The following is a 13,271-nucleotide window of genomic DNA, read 5'->3' on the forward strand; positions in this document are numbered from 1 at the left end:
ACAAAACTTTGAGTTAAGATTTTAGGAGAAAATAAAAGGGCTTCATTCCTTTTTGAAGACATTGAATGCTTCAGTGCTTATATGTAGAACATTGCCTTAGAAGCTGTGAGATATACAAAAAAACTAGAAAATGGAAGTCTTCTAGTATTTATTTTAATTGAGAGGTAACATACATAGAGTATAAAATATGCACTAAGTTTAGATTTAGATTTTTTTTTACGTATGGGTATACTGACATAACCATCACCTAAAGATGTGTAAAATTTCTTGTACCCTACAAACTTCACTCCTGTCCCTTCCCGACTGATATACCCTCCCCCAGGAGAATCACTATTCTAACTTCTGCTGTGATAAATTAACTTTGCTGGTTCTTGAATTTCATGTAAATGGAAACCTACTCTTTAGTATTTTCCTTCTCTTCATCAGTATATTATCTGTGATATTCATGTTGTTGTAGTTCCATTTTATTGATTGATTTATTCTTTTTATATCTGTATTAGTATTCTGCTGTATGAATATATCACAATTTATTTTCATACTTACGTGAAATAACTACACTACTAAATAAGCAAATTAATTTAATTAGCATTCAAACATATCCTCCAGTACTTTATCATAGATGGGTAGTCATTTTTTCATATTCTTTCTTTCATTTATTCAGTCATATTGATTGAGCTAAGGGGGGAAATTAAACAGACAAGAAGTAGTGATGATTCAGAAGAGAGGGGTTAATCAGTAGAGTCAAGTCTAAGGATTCAGAGCCAGGTGAAAGGATCGTCTCCTACTGGAGGAAAGGGAAGCAGGAGAGGATAGGGATAGATACAGGCAAATCTATGGATTTGATGGTGGAAATCTGAAGGGAAATCCTTCTGATGATTTATTTTTTCTTTGTGAAGTGTTACGCCCTGGTTCTTTGCACACTTGAGGGAAAAGGGGAAGATTTAAATTAGCCGTTATTTAAATTTTATTTAATTAATTTATTAATTTTATTTTGTTAGCTAAAATTAAATATAAATAGCCACACATGACTACTGGCTAGCATATTGGAAGTTCCAGCTCTAGACCATTCATTTATTTTACAGATAAGAAACAGATTCAGAAATGTTAAATGTCACGTTGTTGACATACAACTACATAGGGGCAAGACTGGGATGAGAGTGATGATTGTAGAAGCAGAGAAGAAACACTGAAAAATAAATGAAGAGGAAGAATTTAAAAGACTTAGTAATGAAATTAATTTGGAATATCAATAACTAATAATAATTATTAAAATTATTAAAAGTTAACGATAATTCCAAAGGTAGAAGTCAAGGAGATTGAGAAGATAGGATGGCTTTAATAATAATGGATAAGAAAGGAATTTGGTGGAAAGGGAGCAGTTGATAAATTCAGTCTTTTACATATTTGAGCAAAGAGGAACGTTTTAGATTAAAAGAAATCAAGGGGAGATAGCAAACATAATACATGGTCTTTGATTGGATTTTGGTTTGAATAAATCAGTTGAAAAGACATTTCTGGTACAACTGAGGAAATTTGTGTATTGGCTGAGCATTTGATGATATTAAGGAATTATTGATAATTTCGTTAGATGTGATAATGTTATTGTGGTTATATGGAAAAGTCCTTATTTTTCAGAGATGGATATTGACATATTTGGATGTGAAGTGCTCTTTAAAAATGCTTAAAAAAAGATGAAGCAAATATGGCAAAATGTTAACATTGGTTAAATCTAGGAGATGGGTATTGAGTGTTCATATTATTCTCTATTTTCTATTTTCTTTAATAAAAAGGTCTTCTGACAGCTATATAAAATCAGAAGTATTTCATTTAATTTTATTGATAAAAAGAACTGAGATTTGGGTAGGGTTTTACAGTTTTTGCAGTATGTCATGTAGTTCCCCTCCCCCCTAACTCTATGAGAGAGAAATTATCTCTGTTTATAGATGAAGAGGCTGAGACTCAGGATGTTAAGTGTTTGCTTACCTAGTAAGTAATTGACAGAGCTAATCTAGAATTACAATTTTCTGGCTTCCATTCTAATACTTATTCATTATATCCCAGGATATACATTATCTGATAAATAGAATAAAATTTTATCTGAGAAGTTTGAGATTTTTTAAGATAAACATTTGAAAAATAATTGCCTTTAGCTTTGCCTTATGAGTGGGGAAATCATTCAAATGTCTCCTCAAATGAGCCTCATCTTTGAAGCAATGGACCTTTCCCAGGCTTCGGTAAGTTCATAATTTAATATGAGTAGTTTGTTTATTTGTTCATTTACTCATTCTTTCATTTAATCAATAACTATTTTTTGTTGGGTGTCAGAAGATGACTTAGGCACTAGAAATACAAAGATGAATAAGGCAGTGTATGCTTATTTAGGGAAGATGAGAAGTGTGCTGATAAATAATCCCAGTATAGAGCTACATGTTAAGTGCCCTAAGAATATGGGGGGGGTGGTGAGCCTCCTCCATATATACAACAGGTGAATACAAGAGGTGAATGGGTAGAGGAGGACCATGGAAAATGTTTAAGTGTTTGATCTGGTTTTGAGGGGTAACACTTCTCCAGGGAGATTGGTTGGGGCCAGGCGTTTCAAATCATGGCAAGATGGTATGTAAAGACCTGAAGCCATGACATGTCCAGGGAACTGTAACTGCAAATAGTTTCATCTAATGTGTGTGAGGCTGTAGAGGAAGACAGGAGCCAGATCATGAGGGGCCTTATAAGTCATGCAAAGAAGTAGTTAATAGCTTCCAGGTACTACTGGTATAAAAGCAACATTAGAAAAAGAAAACTTGTCTATTTTTTCTAGCCCGCCACCGTAAGCCGCTGTGGTATGATTTATTTGGAACCTTCACAGTTAGGATGGGAACCGCTTATGTCTTCATGGTTGAACTCACTGAAGGGACCTCTACAAGAACCAGATCATCAAGCTCTTCTGAAAGCACTTTTTCACTGGTTAATACCGCCCACTTTAAGGGTTCGTAAGAAAAAATGCAAGGTAACACCGTAATTTTCTGACTCACTCAAGTTTCTTTAGTTTCCCGTTCAATTTTATGAAGTGTGAAGTCACAATGGTAGAATAAATAACTAAAATCAGTTTCACCTTAGACATTTAGTATCCACTTTTTAAAATTTGAAATATTTGTTGTGACAATCAGTGATTTACATGCAGTTGTAAGAAATAGTAGAAAGATCTCATGTACACTTCACCCCCTTTCCCCCAATGGTAACATTTGGAAGACCATATTATAATAGCACAAGAAGGATATTGACATTGATGCTATCGACTAATCTTATTCAAATTCCCTTAGTTTTGTTTGCACTCAGGTATATGTGTGTGTGTGTGTGTGTGTATGTGTCTATGTATGTTTATCCCTCTAGGTTGTTTTTTTTTTTTCTTCTGCTTTTTCTCCCCAGTACATAGTTGTATATTCTAGCTGTGGGTCTTTCTAGTTGTGGTGCGTGGGCCACCGCCCCAGTGCGGCCTGATGAGCAGTGCCATGTCCGTGCCCAGGATCGGAACCAGTGAAACCCTGGGCTGCCCAAGCAGAACGCATGAATCCAACCACTTGGCCTTGGGGCCGGCCCCTGGGTTTTATTTTTTTAATTTTTTAAAGTAAAAATTTTGCAACAACATGGACGAATAAAAATATTTGAAGTGTACAACATGATGATTTGATATACATATACATAGTGAAATGATTACTATAGTCAAGGTAATTAACATGTCATCTCCTCAAATAGTTAACTGTATTTGTGTGTGTGTGAGAGAGCACCTGAAATCTACTCTCCTAGCAAATTTCCAGTACTGATACAGTATTATTAACTGTAGTCATCATGCTGTACATTAGATCTCTAGACTTACTCATCCTACATAACTGCAACTTTATACCCTTTGCCTAATGTCTCCCAATTTCCCTGACCTCCCCACGCCTGGTAACCACTGTTTTATTCTCTGGTTTTATGTGTTCAACTTTTAGTTTCTCCACATAAGTGAGATCATGCAGTTTCTCCATTCGATGTCTGGCTTATTTCACTTATGATAATGTCTTCAAGGTTCATCCATGTTGTTCCAAATGGCAGGATTTCCTTCTTTTATAGGGCTGAATAATATTCCATTGTATACATATACTACAATTTCTTTATCCATTCATCCATCAGTGGAAACTTTGTTTTCATATCTTGGCTATTGTGAATAATGCTGCAATGAACATGGGACCACAGATATCTCTTTGAGGTACTGATTTCATTTCTTTTGGGTATATACCCAGAAAAGGGATTGCTGTATCATATGGTCATTCTATTTTTAGTTCTTTGAGGATTCTCCATTCTGTTTTCAATAATGGCTGTACCAATTTACGTTCCCACCGACAGTGCAAAGGGTTCTCTTTTCTCCACATCCTCACCAAGACTTGTCATCTTTTATCTTTTTGACAATAGCCATCCTAACAGATGTGAGGTGATCTCTTACTATGGTGTTGATTTGCATCTCCCTCACGATTAGTGATGTTGAATGCTTTTTCATATACCTGTTGGCTGTTTTTACGTTTTCTCTGGAAAAAAATGTCTATTCAGGTCCTTTGCCTATTTTTAAATTGGGTTGTTTGTTTTACTGCTATTTGGTTGTATGAGTTCCTTGTATATTTTGGATATTAACCCCTTATCAGATATATGGTTTGCAAATATTTTCTCAATCCATAGGTTGCCTTTTCATTTTGTTGATTGTTTCCTTTGCTGTATAGAAGCTTTTAGTTTGATGAAGTCCCACCTGTTTATTTTTGCTTTTGTTGCCTGAGCTTTTGGTGTCATATCCAAAAAATCATTGTCAAGGCCAATGTCAAGGAGGTTTTTCCCTATATTTTCTTCCAGGAGTTTTATGATTTCAGATTTTACGTTTAATTCATTTTGAGTTGATTTTTGTGTGTGGTGTAAGATAAGGATCCAATTTCATTCTTTTACATGTAGATACTCAATTTTCCCATCATTTATTGAAGAGACTATCCTTTCCCCATTGTGTGTTCTTGTCCTTGTTGAAGATCAGTTGACTGTATATGCTTGGGTTTATTTCTGGGCATTCCATTCTGTTCCATTGATTTATATGTTTGGTTTTATGCCAGTACCCTACTGTTTTGATTCCTAGAGCTTTGTAATGTAATTTGAAATCAGGAAGTGTGATGCCTTCGACTCTGTTCTTTCTCAAGATTATATGCCATTGGAATTTTTGTAGGGATTGCATTGAATCACTTTGGGTAGTACGCACATTTTAACAATGTTAATTTTTTCAGTTCATGAACGTGGGATAATCTTTCCATTTATTTGTGTCTTCTTCAATTTTTTTCATTAATATTTTATAGTTTTCAATGTATAGATCTTTCACTTCTTTAGTTAAATTTATTCCTAAGTATTTTATTCTTTTTGATGCTATCGTAAATGGGATTGTTTTCTTGATTTCCTTTTCAGATGGATCATTGTATAAACAAATGCAAGTAATTTTCATATTTTGGTTTTATATCCAGCAACTTTACTGAATTCGTTTATTAGTTCTAACAGGGTTTTTTTTGGTTTTGTTTTGCATGAGGTCTTTAGGGTTTTCTACATATAGGATCATGTTATCTGCAAACAGAGATAATTTTACTCTTCCTTTCTGATTTGGATGCCTTATATTTCTTTTTCTTGTCTGATTGCTCTTGTTAGTACTTGTTGAAGAGAAGTGGTGAGATTGGGCATCCTTGCCTTGTAACCAGATCTTAGAGGAAAAGCTTTCAGTTTTTCCCCACTGATTATGATTTTAGCTGTGGGCTTTTCATAAATGGCCTCTATTGTATTGAGGAGATTTCCTTGCATATCTATTTTATTGAGAGTTTTTGTCATGAATGAGTGTTGAACAGAAAATGCTTTTTCTGAATCTATTGAGATGATCGTGAGGTTTTTATCTTTCATTCTGTTAATGTGGTGTATCACATTGATTGATTTGCATATGTTAAACCAACTTTGCTTCTCAGGAATAAATCCCACTTGGTGTGATGTATAGTCTTTTTGATGTATTGTTGAATTCAGTTTGCTAGTGTTCATTGAGGATTTTTGCATCTATATTCATCAGAGATATTGGCCTGTAGTTTTCTTTTCTTCTGGTGTCTTTGTCTGGTGTTGGTATTAAGGTGATGCTGGCTTCATAAAAATGAGTTTAGAAGTATTCCCTCTACTTCTATTTTTTGGAAGAGTTTAAGAAGGATTGGTATTAATTCTTCTTTGAATGTTTGGTAGAATTCAGCCATGTAGTCATCTGGTCCTGGTCTTTTCTTTGTTGGGAAGTTTTTGATTACTACTTCAATCTCCTTATTTCTTATTGGTCTATTTAGGCTTTCTGTTTCTTGTTGATTCAGTCTTGGTAGGTTATCTGTTTCTAGGAATTTATCCATTTCTTCTAGGTTCTAGGTCTGATTAGTTTGCATGTAATTGTTCATGATGGTCCTTATGATTCTTTTTATTTCTGAGTCATCCATTGTAATGTCTTCTCTTTCATTTATGATTTTATTTGTTTGAGTCTTCTTTCTTTTTTTCTTAATCTATCTAAGGTTTATTGATTTTATTTATCTTGTCAACTTTTTCTATTCTCTATTTGATTTATTTCTGCTCTGCTCTTTATTATTTCCTTCGTTATGCTAACTTTGGGTTTAGTTTTTTCTTTTTTTAGAGGTGTAAAGTTAGGTTGTTCACTTGAGATCTTTCTTCTTTTTTAATGTAAACGTTTATTGCTATAAATTTCCTCAAAGTACTGCTTTTAATGCGTCTCATAAGTTTTGGTGTATTGTCTTGCCATTTTCATCTCAAGATAGTTTTTGATTTTCATTCTGAATTCTTGTTTGATCTAGAGGTTGTTCAAGAGTGTGTTATTTAGTTTACATGTATCTGTGAATTTTCCTGGTTTCTTGCTGTTATTGATAACTAGTTTCATTCTGTTGTGATTGGAAAAGATATTTGATATAATTTCTATTGTAAATTTGTTGACTTGTTTTGTGACCTAACATGTGATCTATCCTGGAGAATGTTCCATGTGAGCTTGAGAAGAATGTGTATTCTTCCGCTGTTAGGTGGAAAGCTTTGTGTATGTCTGTTAGGTCCGTTTGGTCTATAGTATTGTTCAAACCACTGTTTCTACATCCTGCTATCAGGATGAAGATTCCAAAACAAAAATTCATTCCATTTATTCCCCTACTTAAAACCCTCCATTGGAACCCTATTTCTCTTAGCATGAGATCCTTAATGCAGATGATAAATCCTTTCAGTATCTGACCCTTGTCTACTTTGCAAGCCTTATTTCTTGCCATTCCTCTTTCACACCCTATTTTCATATCCTACAGAATCCCCTTGATACTCTGTGTCCACTTACATCTCCATTTCTGTGTATATGCACTTTCCCCTGCCTTGAGCATCCTTCCCTTGTGCACCTGGCTAACTCATTTTCCTTCCAAATTCAGCTCAGCTCTTACTTCATCTGGGAAGCCTTCCTTGACTTATTTCTTTCCTGTTTCCCTCCTTGTCCTGCTCCCTAGGTCTGTACTAATTGTTTATCCCAAATACTTTAGTAGCCTCCCCTCACCCTGGGACTTCCTCTATTGTGTTATCATTATACCATATTATTTTTGTCTATTTAATTTCAATATCACTCCTTTTCAGAGATCATGTGGTTTTTTTCCCATATCTCCTAGCTTGGTATATAGGTACAGTATGTTTTTCATAAATGTTTGTTGACTAAATAATTGAATGAATGGCTGTTAGAGACTTCATTTCTGCTATCCTGAGAACATTATTTATTCTCTTACAGTAGCTAGTTTTCATTTCTCAGAGATTTTAGAATAAGAATATATTATCTATAATTGTGTGATATAACATGCTAAACTAAAATATTTGAGAGATGTTTTTATCAAGCCTGTGATTTAAATCCTTTAAATGTCATAAAGACCTTATGGAAACCATGTATGCTTTTATCAGTTTTTTAAATGAAATATTTATCTTTTTGTATTCTCCAAATAAGATGAAAATAAAGAAAAAAGTATCATCCTTTTTACTTTGCAGGAACTGATTCCTACAAGTGATAGCAATGTGGTTGTATCTCTCACACGTCTCTTTGAAGTATTACTCTGTAACGTGGTAGAAAATGACCCTACAAGCAAGCACATTCGTGTTTGGATTATGGTTGGTTTTATACTTTATGTGGTTTATTAATTATAGAATCAAATATGCCCTTGGCCGATGATACTTGTATCGAGAAAGACATTCTAGGATCCAGAGCTGTTTTTTGGTGAGCACCAAAAGAATAGTTGAAGGCGTTAAAGTTGCCCTGACTTGGTATTCTGATTTAAAAAAATACTTCAAAGAAAGTTCAGTATATCAGAATGAAGCAAAACTATCATATTATTTATGAAAGAATAATTTGATAAACACTTACTAAGGTGACTTGATATTAATCCAGTACGGACTTTAGGTGAATTGACTTTGTCTTAATGTTAAGCAAGAATGTAAACTGCAACAAGCGGGCTACAAAAGACCAGGAGCAGGCAGCCACCAGCTGGGTGGAGCGTCGCGGGCAGAATCCATAAAGCACATGGGTAGGGAGGAGTCAGTGGTCCAGTTTAGCTAACGTCTGGAGGTCAAGAAAGGCCAGAGAACATGGCTATAAGGGAACCAAAGGAAAAGAGTGTTTTATTCTCTTCCCTGGTCTATGCTACTTTCCATCCACCACCTTATTCCTGAGTGCCTCGATCTCCTCTACTCACTTCTGCTCTGTGGTAATAGCAGTTCCCTCCCATTGTTTTCCCTTCACCTTTTTGCCACAGAAAGTCTTCTACCTCAGACATCTCACATTCCAGGGTTCCCTGCTAACCATAATCTCTCCATTTTCTCCTCCCTTTTTGCCTTTATTTTCCTTCACTTTGGAAGAAATTGAACAGACATGTTTGAAGTATAATTTATTTGTATCCTTTTTCCTCCCTAAGTTTAGAACTGTCTTTCACAGAACTAGTTTTTAATATTTTTCCATACCTATCAGTGTTACCTTGTTATAAAATAAAAATATCCTAGGAATAGTTCACCTCTATAACTTTCACGTTGTGTACTTTCTGAAAATTTTCATTCTGTTGGTAAACCTAAACTCCTCCGAAATTTTTAACGGTTCAGAATCACTTTTAGCGACTCATGTAGATTGATACCTGCTTGAAAATTTCCTCTCTTCAAATATATTTGATATGTTTTTTTAACTCGATAAGGCATGTACCTAGAGCAAAATTCATAAGGCAACAGTAGATTTTCCCTCCATACCAGTTCCCCAGCCACCCTCACGGCCACCACTACTACCAGTGCCTTGTGTAGCCTGCTAGAGGCATTTGATGCGTACTCTCTTTTATTCGTAAACATTTTTTACACATTTTAACATACTATGCATCCTGATTTGCATCTTTTCTCACAGTATACCTTGGAGATCGTTCCGTATCAGTACTTATAGAGTTATCTTCTTTTTTAACAGCTACATGTATTCCAGTGTACGTAGCATAATCCAATTAAGCAGACCCCTATTGGAGAACAGTTGGGTTGCTTCTGATCTTTTGTGATCACAAACAGTGCTGTAGTGAATATTCTTACACATATATCATTTTAACAGATGAGGATACGTTTGAGGATAAATTCTTAAAAGAAAAATTCCTAGGTCATTTGGCATGGGCATTTTAAATTTAGATAGATAGTGCCAGAGAAATGACTCTTTATGTGACTAAGCTGTGTTCCATTTCACTTTGTTTATAAATCTGACCTTTTCCAAGTAGGTTAACCAGGACTTAATGTGTTAAATTTTAGTTAATTTGTTAAAAATTTCTTTTAAATAATTAGTTTAAATTAAACTTTTAAAAAAAATTTTTTTAACCAACAGGCTTGCTTTATATTTTCTTTGATTTGGTCCATTGGAGGAAGTTGTGATACAGATGGTCGTGTTGCTTTTGATATTTACATACGATTAATCCTACTGGGAAAAGATGAAGACAACCCAGTGCCTGACTCTGTGGGTAAATGGGAATGCCACTTTGATGAAAAAGGCCTGGTCTATGACTACATGTATGAGGTATGACATACAATGCTTATCATAAGCTATAAAACATAAAATCTTAGATCAACAGACAAAATGGGGTTCCCATCCTAGAGTTATTTTGACTCCTATGGTTAGTGTTTTAGTCCCTTCTCTTTAGTTTCTCCTCTTACAACTTGTGGACAGTATCGATAAACTTGCTTTAGGAATATTTTATAATTTGAGATTTAAATTAATTTTAAACAGCAAGCCTTTGAATAATCATTTGATTCATGCAAATTTTACTTCACAGAGCCATAAGATCTGGATAGAGCCTTAAACACAATTTTACTGAAATCTCAAGGTTTGTAGATAAAGAAGGAAACTCAGCAAGGCAAGTGGCTAGCAGAACCAGGACTTGAACCCAGCTCTCCTGACTGCCAGTGCAGAAATCTTTCCCCAAAACCATGCAAACACAGAATTTTAAGAATATGACCAGAAAGAGAGTTTCATCCTCATTAGTCACAGTGGAAAGTCAATAAAACAATCTGTAACACTAAAAAATCAAGAGGTGATAACTAAGCATATTCTTTAAGAATTGGAGGTGAATACCAAAATATCCAGCTTAAAGAGGTAAAGGTAGTTGCTACTAGAGAGGAGGAAATGAGAGTGAGAAATTGCTGTTTTTCTTAACCTTGTAAAACTTTTGTCTCTAAAATATGCACATGTATAACTTTGTTAAAATAAAAGCTAAAACCTAAAAAATTAAGAATATGAATTACTAAAAAAACATTCACCCAAACTTGCAAAATTGCCACCATCCAGACAGATTATATCCATGTACAACTTGCTAGAAAGTAGGAAAAGACTCTTAGATGCCAGCCATAGCACTGGAGCAGGGACCAAGAGACCTACTACTTTGCTTGTTGGTGAGAGGCCTTGGGATCTCCAGGGAAGGGCAGGACCACCTGCAGAGAAAGAGAAGAGTGAGGGGACGGGTGGATTAGGGAGGCACTCGGCGTATCAGGACAGCAGCTATTTAGCCACTGGTTCAGAAGAATTTCAATATTGTAACAATGCCAGTATGCCCTGGCTGAATATCAGCCTGGATCAGAATGCCAAAGAGAATAATTTTAAAGAAAAAAATGTAGTGAGTTCATTCGATATTTTGCTTCTAGTTAGATTATTGCTCCTTTACTTTAAACTATGAAAACACGAAGCCAAAGTCCAGTAAATTGTAACTTGAGCTATATGAGAGTGGCTCCCAAATAAATACTTGACATATCAAAAGGATATCTTGAAGATATTTTGGGAAGATTAGAGTATTAAGAGGGCATAGAGGCAAAAATATCTGACATTCTAGATACGATGAATTTATGATAACTAAATTTCATTAAGTTCTTCAGGTTATCATTGAAAAGGAAAATTAATCTAAAGAAAAATGTGTATTTCTTAAATTGGGTGGTGGATTCATGGGTGCTTATTGATCTGCTTCATGACTTAAAAATGTTATAGTCATTATTTTGGATGAATCTAATATTTCATAATAAGAAAGGGAAAAGATTAAAGTTTTTAAAAGCAAATATAACAGTGTGTTAAAAAGAGCCTTTCAGATATCAAGTGCATGGTTATAATACTTTAAAACTTATGTTCTTTTGTAGTTGAAAAACCGAGGTCGCTGGCTCCATTGGAATGAATTAATTAAAAGTACTAATTTAGGAGATAAACGTGTCAGGATTCAAGATATCATAGTGCCTACAATGGACACTATTAGATACACATTTCTAATGGATTTGAGTATTACCTATGCAAAGTAAGAAACTCTGTTATAAACATGCATTTTAACTAGAACAGTGCCATTTTATTAGGATCATCGGGTTTTTGAAGTAAAGTTTGAGGTCATCCATCTTCAGATAACTGGGACCCTGGGGAACTAATTGACATGTCCACAGTGACATCTGTTACTTGTGGCACACCTTGAATCCAGGTTTCCTAGTGCCTACCCCAAGACCGTTTCCATCATACTTTCTTGCCTCATGAGCCACCTTGCATTTCTTTTATTTATAATAACAGACAAGAATTCAGTTGCAGTGTTATTGTTAAAAAGGTATGCATTCTATTGAAAGGTTCACTGCACTCCTGAGGTATCAGACTAACCGTGATCCACATTCTGCCACTATATTTAGCATTTTTCAAATATCTCCTATGCCAGTTAAGATTAAAAACTCAGACTTAAATCAAAAGAGCACATCAAAAAAGAGTACATGAAACTGATTAGAAGCCTAGCACGCACCATAGGCATATCTATACCAACTTTCTTAGTAACATTTTTGTAGTTAATTTTTCTTTTAAAACTTTAGGCATAATTTATCATTAATACTATTTAAGCTAGACGAGCTTACGTAATATGCATGAATGTCATGTTTTGTTTGTTTTTGATAAAGAACCTGGTTCTGAGTGAATTTTGTGACAATTTTATCTTGTTTAATTAAAAAAACAGGAAAAATAGCTCATGAGGGAACATTATTTTATCCCTATTTTGTACCTGTAGTTGCATTTTTGCATTTAGAAGCTAGTATTACAAACTTTCTTAGGGAAGAAAGGCACTTGTCAACTCTGGGGAATGCCTATTACAGGAGTTATTTTGTGCCATGAACCATTTGTCAGAATAATGGTTTTAAATGAATAAGTACAAACATAAGATTACAAGGAAAGCACATCATGAAATATATTTATTAAAATATTTAACAAATTTGGGCTAGAGTATTAATACATGTGCTTCTTTGTTAACACATTAAATAAGATCTAGCGGTCTGATGACTATCATAATTTTGAAGAAGTAATAGGTGTGTTATTTTAAGATATCTGTAGCAATTGTAATATTTAGGATAATGTCTTAAATATTTCTCTTGGTGACAAAGACACAGGTCCTATTAATACGACTGCTCCAATTTAGTTAAGAATAGTGAAAGTAAAGATAAAAACCTTTTTTCATCCCATTTCACACGTTCTCTGAATATTGTCTAAGAATGTCTTCAGTTTGTCCATGGACCCCAAGCTAAGGATAGTATTTATTTGATAAGATTATTTTAATAAATAGTTTTCCATAAAGCAAGTGTTACCAGACTGGGAGATGTAGATGAATTCTCAGGGGCCATTAGTTCTAAAAGAATTTTATGTTATGCTCCAGTGATAATTTTAAAAATTAGTA

General features: G+C 34.4%; 1 protein-coding gene across 5 annotated transcripts in view; it reads left to right on the plus strand.

Annotated features, from left to right (window-relative positions):
* Positions 1 to 13,271, plus strand: part of DNAH12 (dynein axonemal heavy chain 12) — a 213,963-nt gene that overhangs the window by 104,262 nt on the left and 96,430 nt on the right. For all 5 annotated transcript variants that reach the window (XM_070492412.1, XM_070492414.1, XM_070492413.1 and 2 more), the window contains 5 exons: positions 2,151 to 2,234; positions 2,816 to 3,004; positions 8,083 to 8,202; positions 9,929 to 10,117; positions 11,722 to 11,873. In XM_070492412.1, the coding sequence (XP_070348513.1) occupies positions 2,151 to 2,234; positions 2,816 to 3,004; positions 8,083 to 8,202; positions 9,929 to 10,117; positions 11,722 to 11,873 (734 nt within the window). The remainder of the gene's footprint in view (positions 1 to 2,150; positions 2,235 to 2,815; positions 3,005 to 8,082; positions 8,203 to 9,928; positions 10,118 to 11,721; positions 11,874 to 13,271) is intronic.

Source organism: Equus asinus, chromosome 21 (genome assembly GCF_041296235.1).
Source record: "Equus asinus isolate D_3611 breed Donkey chromosome 21, EquAss-T2T_v2, whole genome shotgun sequence".
Classification (NCBI taxonomy): Eukaryota; Metazoa; Chordata; class Mammalia; order Perissodactyla; family Equidae; genus Equus; species Equus asinus.